Genomic DNA, 20,163 nt, shown 5'->3' on the forward strand with positions numbered 1-20,163 from the left:
CCTGCTTTATTTTTTAACCACCCTGTGAAAACAATTCACATGAATATGTTTCTATTATAATTTGATTGATATGATCATCATTTTGATTCTCCAGAGGTAAAAGAAAGGTTTTTTATTTACTGATCATCTTGTAGGAATCTCTTGATGTTTGACTTCTCAAACCCAAGTATAGCACAATATGTAGAATAATATTGAAGAACAAAATTGTCAATCTAATGATGGTAATGTCAGGAGAAGTTTCTCTTTTTGTGACACCAGTAGATGCGTAATTAGAAATTATAATAAGAAAAGAAAATAAGTGACAAAATCTCTAATTGACCATTTATAATCTTATGGGTGGATTAATTGAAATATTCTCTGATTTCTTTTTTAATCCAATAGAGATAGAATGTGCAAAGACATACACATACAAAAGCATTCAAATATTTTTGTTTTCAGAAACAATAGCAACACATATCCCAAATATTGTTGCATCAAGAAAACACAAAAATTCTACATGTCACAGAGATGCCTACCGTTACAGAATATTAAAGGACAAGTCCATCCCAACAAAAAGTTGATTTGAAAAAAAGGAGAAAAATCCAACAAGCAAAACACTTAAAATTTCATCAAAAGCGGATGTAAAATAAGAAAGTTATGACATTTTAAAGTTTCGCTTAATTTCACAAAACAATTATATGCACATCCTGGTCGGTATGCAAATTGGCAGACTGATGACATCACCCACTCACTATTTCTTTTATATTTTATTATATAAAATATTCTAATTTTATCCTCCTTGTCAAGTGAAACAAAGTTTTATTTCTCCCTGAACATGTGGAATTACCATTATTTCAACAGTTTATGGTCAAGTTAAGTTGGTCCTTATTGTCAAATCTGTAAAAATTGAAATATTGTATTATTCAAACAATAAAAAACAAAATAAATAGTGAGAGATGGACACCATTGACTCTCTCATTTGCATATCGCTGAGTTGTGTATTGAACTGTTTTGTGAAAACTAAGCGAAACTTTAAAATGTCATAACTTTCTTATTTTACATCTGATTTTGATGAAATTTGCAGCGTTATGTTTGTTTGATTTCTCTGTATCGATTCAAATCAACAATTTTCTGGGGTGGACTTGGGCTTTACTCAGATAAGAAATAACAATGTGAATAACCAAACGGCTGAACCATATGTTTTCTTACGAGACAAAACATATTATTAACAAAAGTGTTTCACTCAGTCATCCAATCGGGAAGTTAACAATGAATGTACATTAGAACACATCTCATTAAATTCTGTAAGGGTTGGCAACTCTGATGTCACCTGAATATGTAAATGGACAGAGTTTTTGTGTAGCTCAAACACATGATTGCATTAGACTACTTCTTCATATATATACTAATAAAAATACTACCAAATAGCCTATTGATATTTATCATTCTTTATTGACATGAAAATTTCAAAGGAGAATTCTTCTGTTATCTCCCATTGTTCAAAACTCCCGCTTACATGTAGTTCCTCTCTAACATCGATTCTCCTGAGGCCTAGATAATCATAGATTTTTGACATGAAAAATAATAAAGATGATGATATTCATAATAACAATAAAAAATCTAATGATGATAATATCAATCAACTCTGTAAAAGTCAACCTTCCATAAATTGAAAAGTCACCTATATTGGAGATATTTCTAACAGATTATGAAAGATGTGTGTAATTTACCTTCTGGAAGTCAAAATACTCCAAAGAGATTGTAATAATGCTAATAATAATAAGTTGATAACAAATATATGAAAACAATACAATATTAAGTTTAGATGGTTTTTAAATTTTCTTTGATATTTCATATCGATAGGATATCCAGATCAGATAGTCTTAAATCAAGCTTCCAGCTCTTTTCTACCGTACTGCTCAGTACTCTTTTCACTTGTTTTCCCTTTTTAACTTTCCTGCCCTTCGTTCTTCCCGTTCTCCCCAACCATGGTGTCTCAGTAAATACAACACTTCGCTTCAATTTCTTCTTTCCAAGGAGATTCACGGGAGTGCCTGTCGCTCTTTTCTTTGGACTCTCAAAGATTGTCTCTAAGTTGTGCTTCTTCGTACCTGCTGCTCCTTTTTTAAGATACAAAGATTTAACCTTATTTGAGACCTTGAAGTTATTGTCACTTGATCCTTCAATCCCTTCAGCAATATCTTCAGGTGGCTGTTGATGATCTTGTTCAGGATCACCCTGTTTCTCAGCAGCAGTTCTTTCCTTTGGACAACTTTGCTCTTGTGCTATGGCATCATCTATTTCTTTATCCTTCTCTGAGATCCTGGAGACCCTCTTCCTACCCATGAAAGGTGTATCTTTTTTTACATTTGGTTTCACCACCACTTCTTGGAAGTCCATGACCTCTAATGTCTCTCCATAGCAATCATCTAAATCCATTGGAACATCATCAACATGTGGTTTCAGACCGGTGAACAGCTCTTCTTCTATCATTGGCTCCTGGAAGATGTTATCACAGCTTGTAACCTTCACTTCTTGTAAAACCTTATCAGGTGCACTTTCCTTTCTTTTGTAATTTGTAGCAGCCTTCTTGATGGGCGCCGCGTTCCAGTTTTCTTGCTCGTATTCTGTAACACATCTTGGCTCTTCCTCTGGCTTCTTGATAAGTCGTATGGATCTTCTCCTTTTAGAGCAAGATCCCTTTTTCTTCCTTTTTGATGGTTTGATTGCATCTTGCTTCTGAAGAGAATCCTCTGTGATATTTTCATTGTTACTTTCAACAGAATCTTGAAACTGCTGTGAAACACTGATCATGGGAGGAGGTGTGGATAGGAGAGTTAATGCAGGGTCTGGTACATGTGAATTCCCCATTGAAACATCAGGGACATCAGTGTAAGAAGCTTGGTCTACTCCATAGACTTTCACCTCTGACTTGTTTTTAAGTTCTAAGAGTGGAATATGGACCCCGCTCAAGCGAGCTGACTTTCTTCTCGAAGATTTATCCCTTGGTGTCTTGGCAAATTGGCTTTCACCAAACATCTCTCCCGGCATCCAATCATCGCCCAATCCAAAGTCAGCAAAATTTGCCAAGAAAACACTGTCACACTTTGTTTCTTCCTTGTCTACTACAGGCATTTTGGCAACAGCTTCATTGTTGTCATCTTCATTGTCTTTATCTTGTTTCAATAACCTTACTGATCTTCTTCTTCCATTGTTTGCTTTTTTCTTCCTCTTTTGAGTCATGGGTAAATCAATTTTCAAATGTCCCAATTCTTTAGCATCTTCAGGTTCCTTCACTGTGATAGGTTCCATCATTGGCCTGGAATCTAAAGTGTTGATCTCCATACAATTCAATGCAGAGCTGCTCTCCCCCATTTCCTGATGAATGACATCTTGTGATTCATTCTGATCTTTGTGGTCTTGATGGAAATTACCAATTACACTTTCTCTTATAATTTTCTGATCATAGGTTGGTAATATCCCAGAAGTATCTTTGGCTAGACCAACATCAGAAGGTGTATTCAGTAGAGACTCCCTTCTAGCAATCCTGACAGATCTCCGTCTTTCAGTGACTGTAACGACTTTCTTTCGTCTCCTTTTCCTTTTGGATGGTGCTGGTGGGCTTACAATTTTTTCAACATCCATTGGAACACTATTCATCTCTTCAGAAGTAATGTCACTAGATTGAACTGTGCATAAATCAGCCGAAGTTGGAGATGCTACAGTTTCAGTGAAGGGGTCATCCATATTGAGGAAGTCTGCGAGTTGATCCATTTCATCAGCATCTCGGGGAACCCCCATCGAAATGAGAGAAGAGATTGTATTCTCTGAAAGAAAAGGCGAAGATTTCAGCGGTACTTCTGGTTCCCCTTGGCATTCAACCTTACTATCTTCTGTATCTTTTCTAGTTAGACAATTTAGGTATTCTGTACGACATTCTGTTGTCTCTTCTGAGTGGCTTACTTCTGCTGCTTGGCTATCGATAAAAGCTGGGGATGAATTACCATTAAGAAGATCTGAGCCATGTAGTGATTCAACTTTAGGTGATGGCTGAGGTTCATTTTTGAAAGGTTGGTGGTTAACTACAGGCAGCGCTATTGGAGTTATCTCTCCAACTTCATCTTCTTGTTCAGGATAATTTTGCTGGTCCAATCTTTCCAGGATACATTCCTCAACTTCATGCTGTTTAAGTTGCTGACTGTCTATTTCATCTTCATTGAGAGAACTCTGCAAACCACTGTCCCCAAGCTTGATATACTTCTTCTCAGCATTGTTTTCAGTTTCATACTCACCATTTTGAACTTCACCGTTCAAAGCAATATCAGTATTATCCTGGACATCCCTGCTTGGAGAATAGCCTCCTTCCTCATAAGCTTCAAGTGAAGGCTCACCACGAGTCAATGCAATCTCCATATTATTTTGTGTACCCTTGTATGCAAAATAGCCTTCTTCAGTATCAGCTTGAAGTGGAGGATTTTCAGGTAAGTTGACCATGTCATCAGGTGTTCCAGCACGGGACTCAGGAGGAGCAACATCTGCTTTGCTTGGAGTATCCATTTCTTGATAAGACATACATAAAATGTCGTCAGTACATTGATCTCTGTATAGTTGTGCTCCGGGTGGTGTTTCATACATGTCAAAGTCCATGAACCCACTGAAAGAATATGAACCGCCATCATTACCGGTACAAGGCGTTGTCTCTGCCTGGTCATTAGAGGTCAAAATCTGCAGATGCTTGCCAGGAGTAATGGCTTCGGGTCGCATCTCCCAACTTTCTGGAGTAACACAGTTGTCAAGCCCATTGTCAGTTAGTTTGGGGGTTGAAATCAGTTCCTCGGCCATGGTCTCTAACTCTTTATTTACATATCTGTAACATGAAGGGAAGAGTTAGAAAAAAGGGTAAAAATTGTATGTTGGCAATGATCATTCCTGAGCTATCCCTTACAGAAGCACACCATACTGTACAATACCTGCAAACATATAAATAGGATGAACTCTCATTTTAAAAAAAAAGTAGAAATTTAACTGTTTATGTGAATCATCAAAGCTACAATATACTGGGTGCACATATGCTTAGCACAATAGACACAAAACAATGAAAAATGAAAGGAAGAAGGACAAGAAAACATCCAACCACTTTCCATGTCTAATAATATGGTTTTGTTTTTATCTAAGAACATTTTGCTTCAAACATATTGAGTAATTTCAACTTAAATGCATAAAAATAACCACTAAAAGTAATGTTGAGAAAATCCTTCAAAAGTACATATGCACAACTTGTCTACTCAATGTGCAGTGAGAGAGTGAATCACTGTTTTCCTCCTTCTTTTTAAAGGACAAGTCCACCCCAACAAAAACTTGAAAATTCAACAAGCATAACACTGAGAATTTCATCAAAATCGGATGTTAAATAAGAAAGTTATGGTATTTTAAAGTTTCGCTTATCTTCAACAAAATAGTTATATGATTGATCCAGTTACATGTATATCCAAATGAGAGAGTTGATGACATCATCCACTCACTATTTCTTTCATATTTTATTATATAAAATATGGAATATTCTTATTTTCTCGTCATTGTCATGTGAAATGAAGATTTATTTCTCCCTAATGAGACAAGTATATTGAGTTTTATGATAAATGATTGGATACTTTTCTCACAAACAATCATGAGAGTTAAGTTTCCCTTCTATTGATACACCCCTAACTGCTTTTTAGCACAAACATAAACTTCTGGATAGGTACTCTGGGCTAAATGTGCTAGCAGATGACATGGTACTGAATTACAAGTACTTCATCTATTGAATTATAAGTAATGCTCACTGTCACCGAGAGCTATTCCAAAAAATTGAGAAATACATTACAGAATCAACCAAAATACATGTAATAAGCTGTGTAATAGTTTTCAACAGCAAAGGTCAAAAATATGGCATGCAACCTAATCGATGTGTCAAAAATTATGCTACACAAAAAATATTAAGAAAATCCGGGGGGGGGGGGGGGGGGGGGAGCACTCAGTATATAATGCGTTGTGGGTATGTGCCGTGGAGGGGACCCCAACTCAAATTTCTGTTCAGAGGCATTTTATCTTATTGAGAAAAAGAACAAAGAAAACTGCTCCAAAGCATAGCATTTTCTTCTAATCGAGAAAAAAAAGGAAGAAATCCACTCCAAAGATTTGCATAAATTTTGTTATGCTGTTTCAGCCGCATTGATGCACCACAATGAGCTGCAATTTTGGCGAAAAGCGGCCGCAAAGCGCACCTGCCGACCGTACCACTAGGCTAGCTGCATGCATGCCCGCATGCCCGTTCCATAGTTTGTCATCAAAGTAATACTCGGTCTGACCCTTGAACCGCTTCGTAATGACGTACCTTCGATTAGCAATGTTACAAAATGCCGTTTTGGAGAACATTTTATACAGTAGATAGAAATTATTATTATCATAATAAAATTTAATACTTGATTATAAATAATTATTATTATAATACTAACAATTACCTATAATCACGTATTAAATTTTAGTATTTGTTAAATAATGATTTTATCAATAAATTGTTCTTCAAAATGGCATTTTGTAACATTGCTAATCGAAGGTACGTCATAACGAAGCGGTTCAAGGGACAGGCCTATTGTATTTGCTTTGTTGACAAATGGACTGAGGGATCTACAAGAGATCGGTCTGGTTAGAAACCTCTCATTTTTGCCATTTACAATGAAATAATTTTCATCCCTTTACACGCATTAGGCGTACGAATGAAGGTTCATAGATAAATAAAATTCAACCGTACAATCCGATTTTCACCCTGTAGTAAATATGAATTTCCTTGGGAAATCCATCTGGGTATGTAGGTGTCGCTTAATAATTATGGCTGTATGGACGTATTACGTAATTATGAATAATTTGTAGTATTAAAGCAATTATTTATAATTAAGTAATAAATTTCAATATTTGTAAAATAATAATTTTTATCTATAAATGGTTTTTCAAAAACGGCATCGCTAGCCGGAAGTACGTCATACATAAGCAGTTCAAGGGTCGACACTATTGTATTTCCGTTGTTTACATGTGGATCGAGGGGTCTACGCAGCATCAATTAGCTTAGGTAAGAAACCTTCATTTTTTACATTTTCATTTAACATTTTTTAAAACCTTCCTATGCATTATGCATAGGAAGGTGTAGAAATTAATAAATATTTCGTGCGATCCTGTTATGAAAAGATGGATTTCCTAGGGAAATCCATCTTTGTTTACTCCGTTCTCTTACATGTCTATGAGGCCTGTTCAAGACGTCAATGATGGAGAAGTATATGACAGGATTTTAAAAAGGCATCATCATTGCATCCTCAAGACTAGCGAGTAGCTAACCCAGGAGCTTACCGTGTATTTACCCATACTCACGGGACAAGCACTTGTTCACTGCTACCATCTGGCCTGTGGAGAATCTACAGGTAGGACTATGGTATGCCAATGCTGTATAGAGCACACACTTTAAAAAATCATTAAAATATCACTTTTGTGACCAAAATTACTAATTTCCATACAGTTTTAATTCATTTATCATTAGTAATGTGGGAATAATTTTTGTATTCACCAGAGCGCTCAAAAACTTGAATTTTGGGCATATTTTTGTGTACGCCCTCTATTGGTGGAAAGTAATATGGCAAGAAAATTTTCATTTTTTGATCTCTATTTTTAATTAAGAAAAAATGATATAAAGAATCAAATTTAAATAAGAGCCAAGCAGTAAGAATTAACAGGTCTAATGGAAACCGTCAGTGTAAAAAAATCAAGCATTTGCCCCAAATAAAAAGAGAAAATAAGCCAAACATTGCCACCCTTATTTTGTCACACATGGAGATATAACTGAGAACAAGGTTATATTATAACCTTGTTCATTGAATGAGTGGGGACAAGGGTAGATTATGGTCAAAATATCTAGCAAGATAAATTGTGAAAACAGAAATTATGCACTAACATCGATTATATGGATGAAGGTCTATTAAACGAGTGGTAGAATCCTGACGTCGAGGCACAGACTGAAACCTCAAAAACCTGAAAAGTTCTCTCCTTCTCCCCAGTCTTGATCGGCCGTTTTTGTTGTGAATCATGACAAAATGGCCGATCGAGACTGGGGTAGGAGAGAACTTTTCGTTTTTTTGAGGTTTCAGTCCGTGCATCGATGTCAGGATTCTACCACTCGTAGTCCTTTATCCATATAATCGATGCATAATTTCTGTTTTCACAATTTATCTTGCTAGATTTAGGACCATAATCTACCCTGGCCTTGTCCCGTGAGCACTCTAGGCGACAACGCAATACTTACCCGTGTTAAGAAACTGGGACTCCACTCACGTGCATTTGGGCCGCCCTAGCTTAGAACTAAGCTTTGTTTCACGAAAAATTGAATATTCTTATAATTCAATACATGTAACTGATTAGATTAGTCCTGTTAAATCGGTACTCACCGGTTCTTTTCTTGAATTTTCTTGATAATTCCCACGCTTCTGGCTTCAATTCTGCTATAAATTCTGTCGCCATAGACAGCTACACATGCAACTTTATTTATAAATGGAGCGCCCCTTACGAGAGTCGCTAATGCCGCGGAAAAATTGTTAGGCATTTTGGCCTGTGGTCAAGGCGTTCTTCTGTTCTATTTTTTTATAGGTATGAGATCGAAATCACAGCGACTATTCACACTGTTCCATAATGATTCCGAAAGGAGGTGCAACACCCCCACCCACATGGGCGCAAATCCCAGGGGGACACTTCCCCCTAACCCAAAATAGTAGGGGCACATTATCAAATGTCCCCCTACTATTTTTGTTCTTTTATATATGATGGAAAGAAATAGGCCTACATCATTTAAATCGAAGTAAAACATGTATTTTGGACGAGACGACCTTCTTTTGGGGGTGATAAACCTTCCTTTTTTTTGTTGTTAGTTTGTTTTTGTTTTTTGCCTGTTTTCCAGCCCCTGGTCCCCTACCTTAGATTTCCACCCTTGCCTCCCACTACTCTTGATATTGTTTGCGAATCTGTTTTGTAAATTAAAGGGGAATTTCACCCTGATAAAAAGATGATGAAAATATGAGAAAAATCATTTCAAAATATCGATGAAGGTGTTATTTGACAAAAAATGGAGTTGATAGAATTTAGAATGCTTGATTTATTGTGACGTCTATAACGAGCAGTTGCTCTATCCTAAATATAAAATGCCCAAATTTCCCATTTTTAATGGTCCGTAACGACCCACTTTTTTCTTTTTGATAACAAGTATGAATTGATATACTAAATGTACCATAAAAATCATTATCATGTATTTCTTGACATTTCATTTACTTTTTTACCATAATAATAGCTGCTTGCAAAGGCCTACGCCGTCACAAAAAACCCGGGGGGGGCCACTTACATTGACGAGTGGATACCATGCGCGACCAAAAAAACACGTAAAAAGGATGTCCTTTTCACGATAGGGCACGTTACCTACGTAACGTGATAAGGGTGTCAAAAACACAAAAATAACGAAAAAGGGGTATCTATTAATTCGCTAGGAAAACCGTCGTGTTTAGGGTCTAATTTGCGGGGATGATAAAACAAAATCAAAATGTTTTATAAAGGATGTCCTTTTTGCTCCAACACTTCGTGTTTAGAGTCCGATTTGCGCGAGGTGTAGAAGGTGGGGTCGTACTAAACCAAATAAGGTAAAGCCGACGACCGAAGGACCCGTAACAATAAAACATTCCTGTACTTGTTTAGGGGTTCATTTCAGGGAATATTTGCCAAGAGTATCGTTTTGTTTCCAATACTTGTTAAGGGTAGGGTTTCACACGCCAATACTTGTTAAGGGGTGCATTTTCAGAATATGGAAATTACGTGTTTAGGGTGCTTTTCGAGACCCCATGGTCGCGCATGGTATCCACTCGTGAATGGAAGTGGCCCCCCCCCCGGGCAAAAAAAAAATCTTACCTTTGAAAAAAATTGGTGGGGGATGGATTTTCCTCGAACGCATACCAATTTTTTCTGCTATTTTCATAATAAACTTTAAATGAATTCAACTTTGCACTACTTAATTTTTTCAAAGACAAAATAACAAAATTACATCTCGTCATCATCATCATCACCACTATCATTAGCATCACCATCATCATCACCACAACCGTCACCACAACCATCATCATCACCAAGATAATTTTCATCATCATCATTGCCATCATCATCTTTTTTTTTCTTTATATTCCCATCCCTTCTTTTTTTCTTCCAATATTCCTCCTTTTTTTTAAAACGGCACACCGTCATGCTCCCTCACTGATTATCCGCCTCTATATGCTTGGTGTTGTTGGCGGATACCTCATAAAATGAAATACTGAAGAGAAAATAAGGAAAGGGAAAAAGTAAGAAGAAAAAGAAGATGAGGAGAAGAAAAAAAGAAAGCCAAACAAATGAAACAAAACAATGTCAAAATTTCGTAATAAAGTCTTCTACGTCAGTTTAATAATGATGTTTTCATTGAAATGAGAACAAAAAAAAAGAATTGAAACCATAGGCGGCGGAAGCGGGGACGTTCCCCCCTAAATTTGTTGTTGACCTTTTTTTTTGCTTGTCAATTTATTTTCCTACGTCCCCCCTAAAATGTTTGGGTTGAGAGCCTTTTTTTTTTGCTTGTCAAAATTTTTTAGGTTGTCCCCTCCTAAAATTTGGGGCTTCCGCCGCCAATGATTGAAACAATGAGGTAAAAAGGACTACATTATATAGTGTAAAGAAATAGAGGGAAGCTCCGAGACAATAAAAAGGTTGAAAAAGAAAAAAATGTGAAAACACAAAGCTCTCACAACATGAGCATAATAACAAATAATAACAAATAAGCGAGGACAAGTAGCTGAGGGACCCCCCAACTCTCTCTAGTTATCTATCTATCTATCCGACTCGATTATATAAGAGAAGAATTTACTAATCAAAATATTATGAGCAAAAAGCACGAGCTGATATTTTTTATGAATATTCAAAACTGATAGAGAGACGCAATCGAATTATTCGATTGCGACAAAATTGATGGTCTGAGAATTTATTGTTTTTAGGAATTCATTAAAAGCATGAAGTTGATCAGCATTAAAATATGGCAGGCGCAACGCATGAGCTAAAGCTTTATAGGCATACACCGATAAAAAATTTTAAGTATTTTTGGTAATCATGAAAAAAATTGATATTTCATGAAAGAAAGCTCAAATCCCGAGGAGGAATATTCTTATGAATTGACTTAAAAAAAACTGTGGTAAGCCCCATTTAATATTTGATTATAAGTCGAATAAAACAGTAAAAGCTGAAAAAGCGTTCGCGTGATATTTGGCAACCTCCCCCCCCAAAAAAAATAAATAAATAAATAAAAAAAGTTTTTAACTATAATAATGATCGAAGGTAATTTTGTCTCGCGTAGAAGTGGACAAATGAAAAAAAGATTGTCACTAAAAAAATGAAGGTAATTTTGACCCACGTAAAATTTGGCGAGCCCCCCCCCCCAAAAAAAAGGAAAAAAGGTTTTAACAAGCAAAAAAAGGCTAAAAGAGAAAGAAGAGACAAGAGTATGAATGAAATATCCCCATTACAAATAATGCTGTGATCATCATAAGGGAGGGGTCGCATAACTAGTATGAACAACGTATTTAATTCCAAAATATTTACTACAAATCTCAATAGGGGGATCGGGCAGAAATGCTCACCCCCACCCCCACCCCCCCCCCCCCACCCCCCCCCCCCGATCCGCCACTGATTCCAATCAATAATGACATTTATCTGCAATACTGATACTTTGGAATCAAGATACTGAAGATTGATACGCTTTACATAAATTATGAACGTCTGACAAAAAGATAATCTACCGATCACCTGACCGATCAGCTGACCAGTTCGCGTATCACTTCGGAGTTGATCACTCGTCGCAGCTGTGTGGAACGCTCACCGAAAATCAACAAAAAGGGCCTGAAATGTAAGTTTAATAGTAATTCATTTTAATTTCAACTCATTTTTTGAATTATTTAAAGGCTTCCCACCAAATGAAAGTCATATCGCATAACTCCAATTTGTATTAAGGCGTACATTTACCAAAGTCTTGGGTTTGAAATCAGAACTGAATTGTCTAACCCATAATTTTGGGTAATGTCGCCTATGAGGTCCATACATGTTAATGTTTGGACCTCATTGGTACTATGAGTGCCCGTGAGTACTGGGTAAATACACGGTAAGCTCCTGGGCGCCGGACCGCTATGCGGTCCAGCGCTCCCTGGGTTAGCGAGTAGTGTGCTCTGCAATGCCAATGCATTTTGCACTCAGCTCCATGCATTATTTGTAATTGTAATTGTATATATGTAGCACTATGCACTAGCACCCTGTCGACTGACCTTGTCAATGTCATGTCAAGTATCAATTTATTTCCGTCCTTGTCATGTCAAGTATCAATTTATTTCCATTTACCGAACAAGGTAATTGGGCTCTTCCTGAGTTGAGTGAACTGAAGAATGAATCAGCTGAATTCGTCAACTTAGTCTTAGGCCAAATTCAACGACATCGAACCAACGGCAACGAACTTCAATTCAAAAGTCACCAGCACGCACACGAGTCTCGGTAGGTGGGACTGTGATGTGATGCCAGAAATTTTGAAATCACGGACAAATAGACGGAGCAGGCTAATAAATCTGAAAGGAAAATTCAAACAAAACATATCTTTTGTAAGAGCTCATGGATTATAAATAAAATGAGAATTGAACATCCATATTAAATTCATAAAAATAACTTGAATAACGAAAAATCCAATAATTTACCTTTAATTTTGATCAACTTTCTTTCCATTTCCTTTTTTTTTCAAATTTTGAGCGAAAGTAAGGTAGGATATGTAGCATCAAATATAATTGATCTAATAATTTTGTCATATTCTATTGAATCAATTTTATACAATTATAAAATGTTAGTACATATTATATTATTTTTAATTTAAATATTTTGTAAGGCAAAACATTTTTTTTAAGACTTTAGTATCATTATTTCAAATATTAATTGATTTCCATATACCAAAGATGGTCAAAAGAGGGCGTATTTGAAGAAAAAAGACCGAAATATGACTGTGGAAGTGTTATTTACTAACCCTGACCGACCCTGACATTTATATATCCTCAACTATCCTTCATTCCCTGTGCATATGCAGCTAACTAGTGTAGGTTTTTTCTCGATAGGTGCTGTGAAACCAAGAATATAGTGCACTCTAAAACTTGGCTACAATTAGAATATAATTAGAAAAGAACTTTATTTTCTTCTTTCTTGTCTCTCAGAGACAAGAAAGGAAAATAATAAAGGAAAGGAAAAGAGATGAAAAGAAAAGGGGGGAAAAGGTAAACATAAAAGAAAATACAAAATAACCAAAGGAAAATAAAAAGAATAGAAAAGAAACATGAGAAGATGATAAAATAAAAGGAAATACATAGTAACTTATAAGAAACGAAATAAAAAAATAAAAAAATGAACTTTCGGAAATGAGAAAACTTTGAAAGGGGAAATATGGAGAAGGAAGAAAAAGAAATATTTTATACGTCATTTCCGTTTTTTTCAATAAATTCATATCCTACAAAAATTACATTTCTGGTTTAATATAATATAAGGAATAAGATCAGAACGTGACTTTCACAAAAAAGGTAGCCAAGGTGGGAAATGAACGCCGGAGTATATGATATTTATCAAATCCATCCCGTTAATGAACTACATTAATACTTATAGGACAGCAATATTTTCTAGCAACTTTACCATTATTTTCATAGTTTATAGGAGACCAGTATATTATATGAACAGAACAATATTAGGGTGAGTATCTACGATGATCAGCTTTTGTTCAAGAAAAAAAATAGATTTTTCTTTCTTCAACCTTTCACATTTTATTTTATATAGCATCAATGTGCTATTTCTTCGGATTTATTTTGATTTCAGTGTGATTACAAATTCACTTCATAAGCCCATTTTTCATGATATTTGTGATCCCATCTAAATTTAATTCTTATCTCACATTAACCAATGTGTACAAGATTTTTCATTAAACATATTAATATCGACTGTTTAATCCTCATTTATACGTGTTTGATGTGATATTATCCTTCTCTCTCTCTCTCTCTCTCTCTCTTCTGAAGTTTCGTTATTTTGTTATAAGCAACCTTTTATTTTACTCTTATGCTTATAATCATGTGAATATTAATTGAAATGGCGACTTAATTCTCACAGTATAATATCAAGTAATATTTTGCAGTCTTTTAGTTTCTTGTAAACGTATGGCTTATTTGAAATAAATATGTGTTTGCTCACCTTTCAATTTTCCAAATATACAGAAAATTTGCTCGCTTGCTTCGCTTGCCACTGGGTACGATGAACTTAACAAATTTATATTCAACCAATCCCTGGAAACTGGCTTTGTTCCTCAAACATAGCTAAGGTTGTCCCAGTATGGCCAATATTCTATAAAACAATGAACAGGGGGGGGGGGGTGATAGACGGATTGTCCGCAACTATTTTTTCTCCTAATTACTTCCCCTTCAAAAATGAAAGAAAGATTGATACGTTCCCGTTTAAAGGAAACCAAACCCCAAGAAGAGAAGCAATCTTATTGGAAAGAGTAAAACGAGAGGGGCAATTTAAACTAGTTTCATTAAAATCGGTTGTGAAATAAGAAAGTTATGGACGTTTAAAATGTCTTGTTTACTTTCTATGGAGATCCTCAAATTGGCAAACATGCTTCAAAATGACTGATTTTGTCACCTCTCCATGCATTCGTTTTTTACCATAGAGATGCGTTATTAGTAAATATATCTTTATGTTAACAGTTTTCAGGATTTCCCCATTATCTTTCGAATTGCATATTGTCTCGACATTCTGAGCATACATCATAGGAAAATATAATTAACACCAAATATGTCAAGGTCAAGGGAGTGTTTCATCAACATTTTCATCCGACAAGTTGTCAGATCTGACATCTTTCTTTAATTCTGAGTGGGGAGTGTTTCATCAACATTTTCATCCGACAAGTTGTCAGATCTGACATCTTTCCTTAATTCTGATTGGCTGAGAGGCAATGTTACCATGGGACCTGTCGGATAAAACGTCCGACAAGTCCTTTCATGAAACGCTCCCCAGGAGGAAATTATGTGAAATGTATAAAATAAAGGAGAAAACCTGAAAATTTGAGTACTTTTGGAGGTTAGTTGCCATATAGAGATGTACGTACGATACCCACAAAATCAGCCATCAGTTTGAAGCATTTTTGCCAATTTGAGGATACCCGTAGAAAATACAACTTACAAGAATTTTTAAACCCCCATATAACTTAAACTTGCCTATATTTCATAGCCGATTTTGATCGAGCTTAATTGTTTTGAATACGTTCCTCCCATTTTACTCTTTCCAATAAGATTCTTGGGTTTTGGTCTCCTTTAATAACATTTTCTATCTAATTGTCGTATTTTATGCGATTCCCAATTTGGATTCCGAAAAAATTCTACCGTAGGGCCTACATGCTATATAATACTTTCTTTTATTGATAAGGTGGCAAATGCTATAGATAATTCTTTGCACACTGCTCGATATTCCTGGACCTTTCCAAGGCCTTTGACACGATAAATCATAAAATTTTGCTTTACAGTTTGATTATCCCATACTGTATTATGTTCCGCAGGATTATGTTCATAACTATGCGAAATGTGTAAAATAAAGTCAATATTAATATCAATATCATATTGATTTTCATGGTAAGGCAAACTATTGCGTATATAGGCAGCGTAGTTGCATGATGCAAAACACCATCGAAATAATTTTGTAGGCATTTGAAAGATCATGACTCTATAGTTATAGATTGCACCTTTGGCAGTATTATATAGCTCTTGACGTTGTATCGGTGCTCCTCAAATAAGTTGGATTTTTTAGCCAAAATACATGACCCCCCCTTCCCCGGACGAAAATCTCGGGAGGGGTAGGGGGCAGTGTTGTAGTCAAGGCTCAAACCTCCAAGGCCAAGGCCAAGGCCAAGGCTTTAATACCCAAGGCCAAGGCTTCAATAACCAAGGCTGAGGCCAAGGCATGGAAACTCAAGGCCAAGGCCAAGGCCTGAAAACCTCAAGGCCAAGGCCAAGGCCAAGGCATTTCAATTGTACAATATATGGAAAAAATTAGACAACAATGCTTAGGCGGCATACATGACACACAGGACCAAATGTATGAAAGGTGTGAGCGAGCAAAATTTTTGACCCTTGTACATTTAAAACGAAAATAATTTCATGATGTAGATTTAGACATAAAAACATTTAATTATTGTTCTAGGCGATTCACATTGCAATAATTATTGTTACCAAGGTGATCTGATCCTCGCATGCCCATTCTCAACATATGTCTTTCTCCTCTACCTGGTACAGGGGAGGCAGAATTTTTTTTTTTGGGGGGGGGAGGTCAAAGCCAAAAATGCACTTACAAAGTCAAAATGAGAATTTTGGTGCAGTTCAGCAAAGCTTCTTTAAGTGATTTCTAATTGATAAGACAGATATTTTGATTTAGGCTTTAATTTCCCGCTATAGAAAGCATAGCGAGCAAGTGGTTTTGAAAAAAAATCAATTTTGAAGTTGTAAAACTCGATTTTGGGTCAATTATGGTGCTAATCACTGTTAAAAGGGCATCCTTGCGAGATGTTGTAATAAGATGTAATAATAAATTAAATTTAAATATTTCGAGCTGTTTTTGTAATCATGAAAAAGGTGTGCATCTTACTAAACAAATTAACGCGAGCACAAAACACGAGCTGAAATTTTTACTGACCACAAAAGGAAGCTGTTCTGGACTGCATTTGGTGACTCATAAATAGGATACATAACTCACTAATCAAATAATGCGAGCGCAAAGCGCGAGCTCAAAAATTTGTAATATTCCGACCTAAAAACTAGACATTCTAGGCATTTTTTGTGTGTAAATTGAATGCGAACCTTACTTAACAATAATTTATGCAAGCACAATCCAAAAATTTGTTGATTTTGAAACCTAAAATTTTGCTCTGTATGCCATGCTTGGTCCCTCAAAAACTTTTTGGCTCATCATGCCATTGATGCCATAGCCCATTTGGAAATGACGAAATTGAAGTTTGTGTTCAAGTTTACCGAATCTTTTCAGAATATCATTAAGACTTAAAACATTCTTGTTGGTCAAAGAAAATAATACAAGGAAAACCTAATGGAATAGAAATCAACCTTGTTATCATTCTTTAGAGTAAGCTATTTTTAAAGTATGAAAATTGTTGTCAAAATTGCAGTCAGATCTGTCAGAATTATTCCTGTCATAAAATCACTATAATCAGTGGCGTACCGTGGGTCACGGCATTGGGGGACACCAGCAAAAACTTGGAACTGCCTAGTGAGCTCGCGAAGCGCGCCCAGTTGCCAGGTATACTGACCTAATAGAGATATTTTTATAAGGACAGTGCCAATAAACGGACATGTATCTCACTAGTCAATTAATGCGAGCGCGAAGCGCGAGCTTAAAATTTTTGATATTCAAACCTAAAAAGGGACATTACAATCAATCTTTTGTAATCATGATACGTACCTATCTCGCTAAATAATGCGAACTGAAATTTTTGTAAATATTGACCCCAAACAGGAAGATTTTAAGGATTATATTTTAGGAATCTTTTATCTATTAAGATTATACACATCTCATCATAGTCATTTAATGGGAGTGCCAATAAACGCTTGCTGATTTTGTTAGAATTACATCTAAACATGCACATAAAGCACTTGTAATCATGATTAACATACCCATCTCACAATCAAATCTTGCGAGCGCGAAGCGCAAGCTGAAAATTTAGGAAATTCGGACCTGAAGAGGGGCATTTTAAGGCTTGTTTGTAGGAATTCAAGAAGACCTTACATAGTTCACTAACCAAATGATGCGAGCGCGAAGCGCGAGCTGAAAATTTTTGATATTTAGATCAGAAAACAGAAAAAGGGACATTTTAAGGACTCATTCTAGGAATTGATGGAGAGCAGACATCTTTCACCAATCCACTACTGCGAATGTAAGCACGGACAGGAAATTTTTTTTATTAAGACCTTAAAATGGGACAATCACTTAAAGTATTCATAAAAAAGAAGCATACTATTGTACATGTAAAAGAATAACTTGAAGTGCGAGGAAATATATTTGGTAGTTTGGTGTATATTGACTTGAAAACGGGAGGTTTTAGTATAACAGGATTATATATCTCGGTAAAAAGACAATGGGAGAACCAGGAACAATGAAGACATATATGCCCTGAGCCAATTATGTTTCATTTATATGAAAAAAATATATCTTATGTAATGTAACATAACATAATTATAACATTATAATGAACATTAATGTCTTCTTTCCCACTACGTTTCTCTTCCTTTCTCCCTCTTTTCCTCCTTTTTTTAGTCAGCTGATGGGGGGGGGGGGGGCACGTGCCCCCCCTGTAGTTACGCCACTGACTATAATCCTAATCATAATTATTATCATTATTATTGATATTGTCATTATCCTTATTAGTCATGATTACATCATATTACCAATAAAAATATTAATTTTCATCACTTCTCTTTGTTACATAATTATGTGATGATAATTGTAATTGATGGCACTGCTAAGTACACTTACTGCTTCTGCTGCTGCTGACTGGTAGTATTTAGTGTCATTAGATATACAGAACAATTGAAACATTTATAATTACTTTTATAAAACAAATGAAAGTACAAAATACAAAATGCCTTGAAAAAGCCTTGAAAATGCCTTGAAAATGCCTTGAAATTTCAAGGCTCAAAATCCTCAAGGCCAAGGCCAAGGCCCTCTCAAGGCCAAGGCTTGAATGTTCAAGGCCAAGGCTTTGAAAAAATAGGCCTTAAGGCGCCTTAAGGCCAAGGCCGAGCATCAAGGCACTACAACACTGGTACGGGGAGTGGGGTATTTATCCCACACTTTCTGAGAGGGGGGGGGGGACTGGCCTGTATGTACAATCATTTCCCCCATGCATTTATCTGTTATTATCAAACGTCCTGTAATTTGGTGGATTTATCTCTCTACGTTGTTTAAATGCTAAATGCCTAAATTAGCCAAATTCGCATCCTAAAAAAAAATCACACTGCCGTTGTTCTCCCGCGCTTGGTCCAAGTCCTATGCAAAACCAAAATTAATACAATATATTTATTACAGAAAAAAGCTATTCGAATTCGTACTGATCGCAGTATTTAGCACACACAAACCCATTATTCCATAAACTAAAGACTCCAACAGTATTTGACATCAAATTTTACTGCTGATCGATGTTCAAGTACGTAAATACCATGCTTCCACCTTCATTCCACATTTTTTTATAAAATGAACACATCTATTCCTTCACTCTATACACGGAACTCTTCAAATTTTCACTAAATCAACCCCAAATTGCTTATTGCACTGAGATCCATAAGACACCAAGGTCCCGATTTATGGAACTCCCTACCAGAGTCTATAAAAAAATCATCATCATCATCTAAATCTGATCTCCATCATGGCCTTCATTTGAACCATTACCATCATCCTCATCATCTTCATCATAATAAGTATTATGAACAAAATAACATTTACATTGATTCCGGGGTTGTCTTTCTTTTTCAAGCAATCTGCTTAATGACAATCCTTCTCCTGCAAACTGTAAACGTTAAATTTTCTTTGTTGGTAGTACCAACAATTTCAAGTTTAAAGGACAAGTCCACCCCAACAAAAACTTGATTTGAATAAAAAGAGAAAAATTCAACATAAAGCATAACACTGAAAATTTCATCAAAATCGGATGTAAAATAAGAAAGTTATGGCATTTTAAAGTTTCGCTTATTTTCAACAAAACAGTTATATGAACGAGCCAGTTACATCCAAATGAGAGAGTTGATGACATCACTCACTCACTATTTCTTTTGTATTTTATTATATGAAATATGAAATATTTGATTTTCTCGTCATTGTCATGTGAAATGAAGTTTCATTCCTCCCTGAACACGTGGAATTCCAGTATTTTAACATTTTGTGCTTCAGGCAAGGAGGTCCTAATCGTCAAATTCGTAAAAATTGAAATATTGTATAATTCAAACAATAAAAAACAAAAGAAATAGTGAGTGAGTGACATCA

General features: G+C 35.8%; 1 protein-coding gene across 1 annotated transcript; it reads right to left on the reverse strand.

Moving 5' to 3' along the window:
• Positions 1 to 1,051: 1,051 nt before the first annotated feature.
• Positions 1,052 to 12,636, reverse strand: LOC121408737. Its single transcript, XM_041600349.1, has 2 exons — positions 12,448 to 12,636; positions 1,052 to 4,846 (listed from the first exon to the last, which is right to left on the reverse strand). Exon 2 carries the CDS (start codon positions 4,819 to 4,821, stop codon positions 1,831 to 1,833), a length of 2,991 nt encoding a protein of 996 aa, XP_041456283.1. The 5' UTR covers positions 4,822 to 4,846; positions 12,448 to 12,636; the 3' UTR covers positions 1,052 to 1,830.
• Positions 12,637 to 20,163: the final 7,527 nt, after the last annotated feature.

Source organism: Lytechinus variegatus, chromosome 2 (assembly GCF_018143015.1).
Source record: "Lytechinus variegatus isolate NC3 chromosome 2, Lvar_3.0, whole genome shotgun sequence".
In the NCBI taxonomy this organism is placed as follows: domain Eukaryota; kingdom Metazoa; phylum Echinodermata; class Echinoidea; order Temnopleuroida; family Toxopneustidae; genus Lytechinus; species Lytechinus variegatus.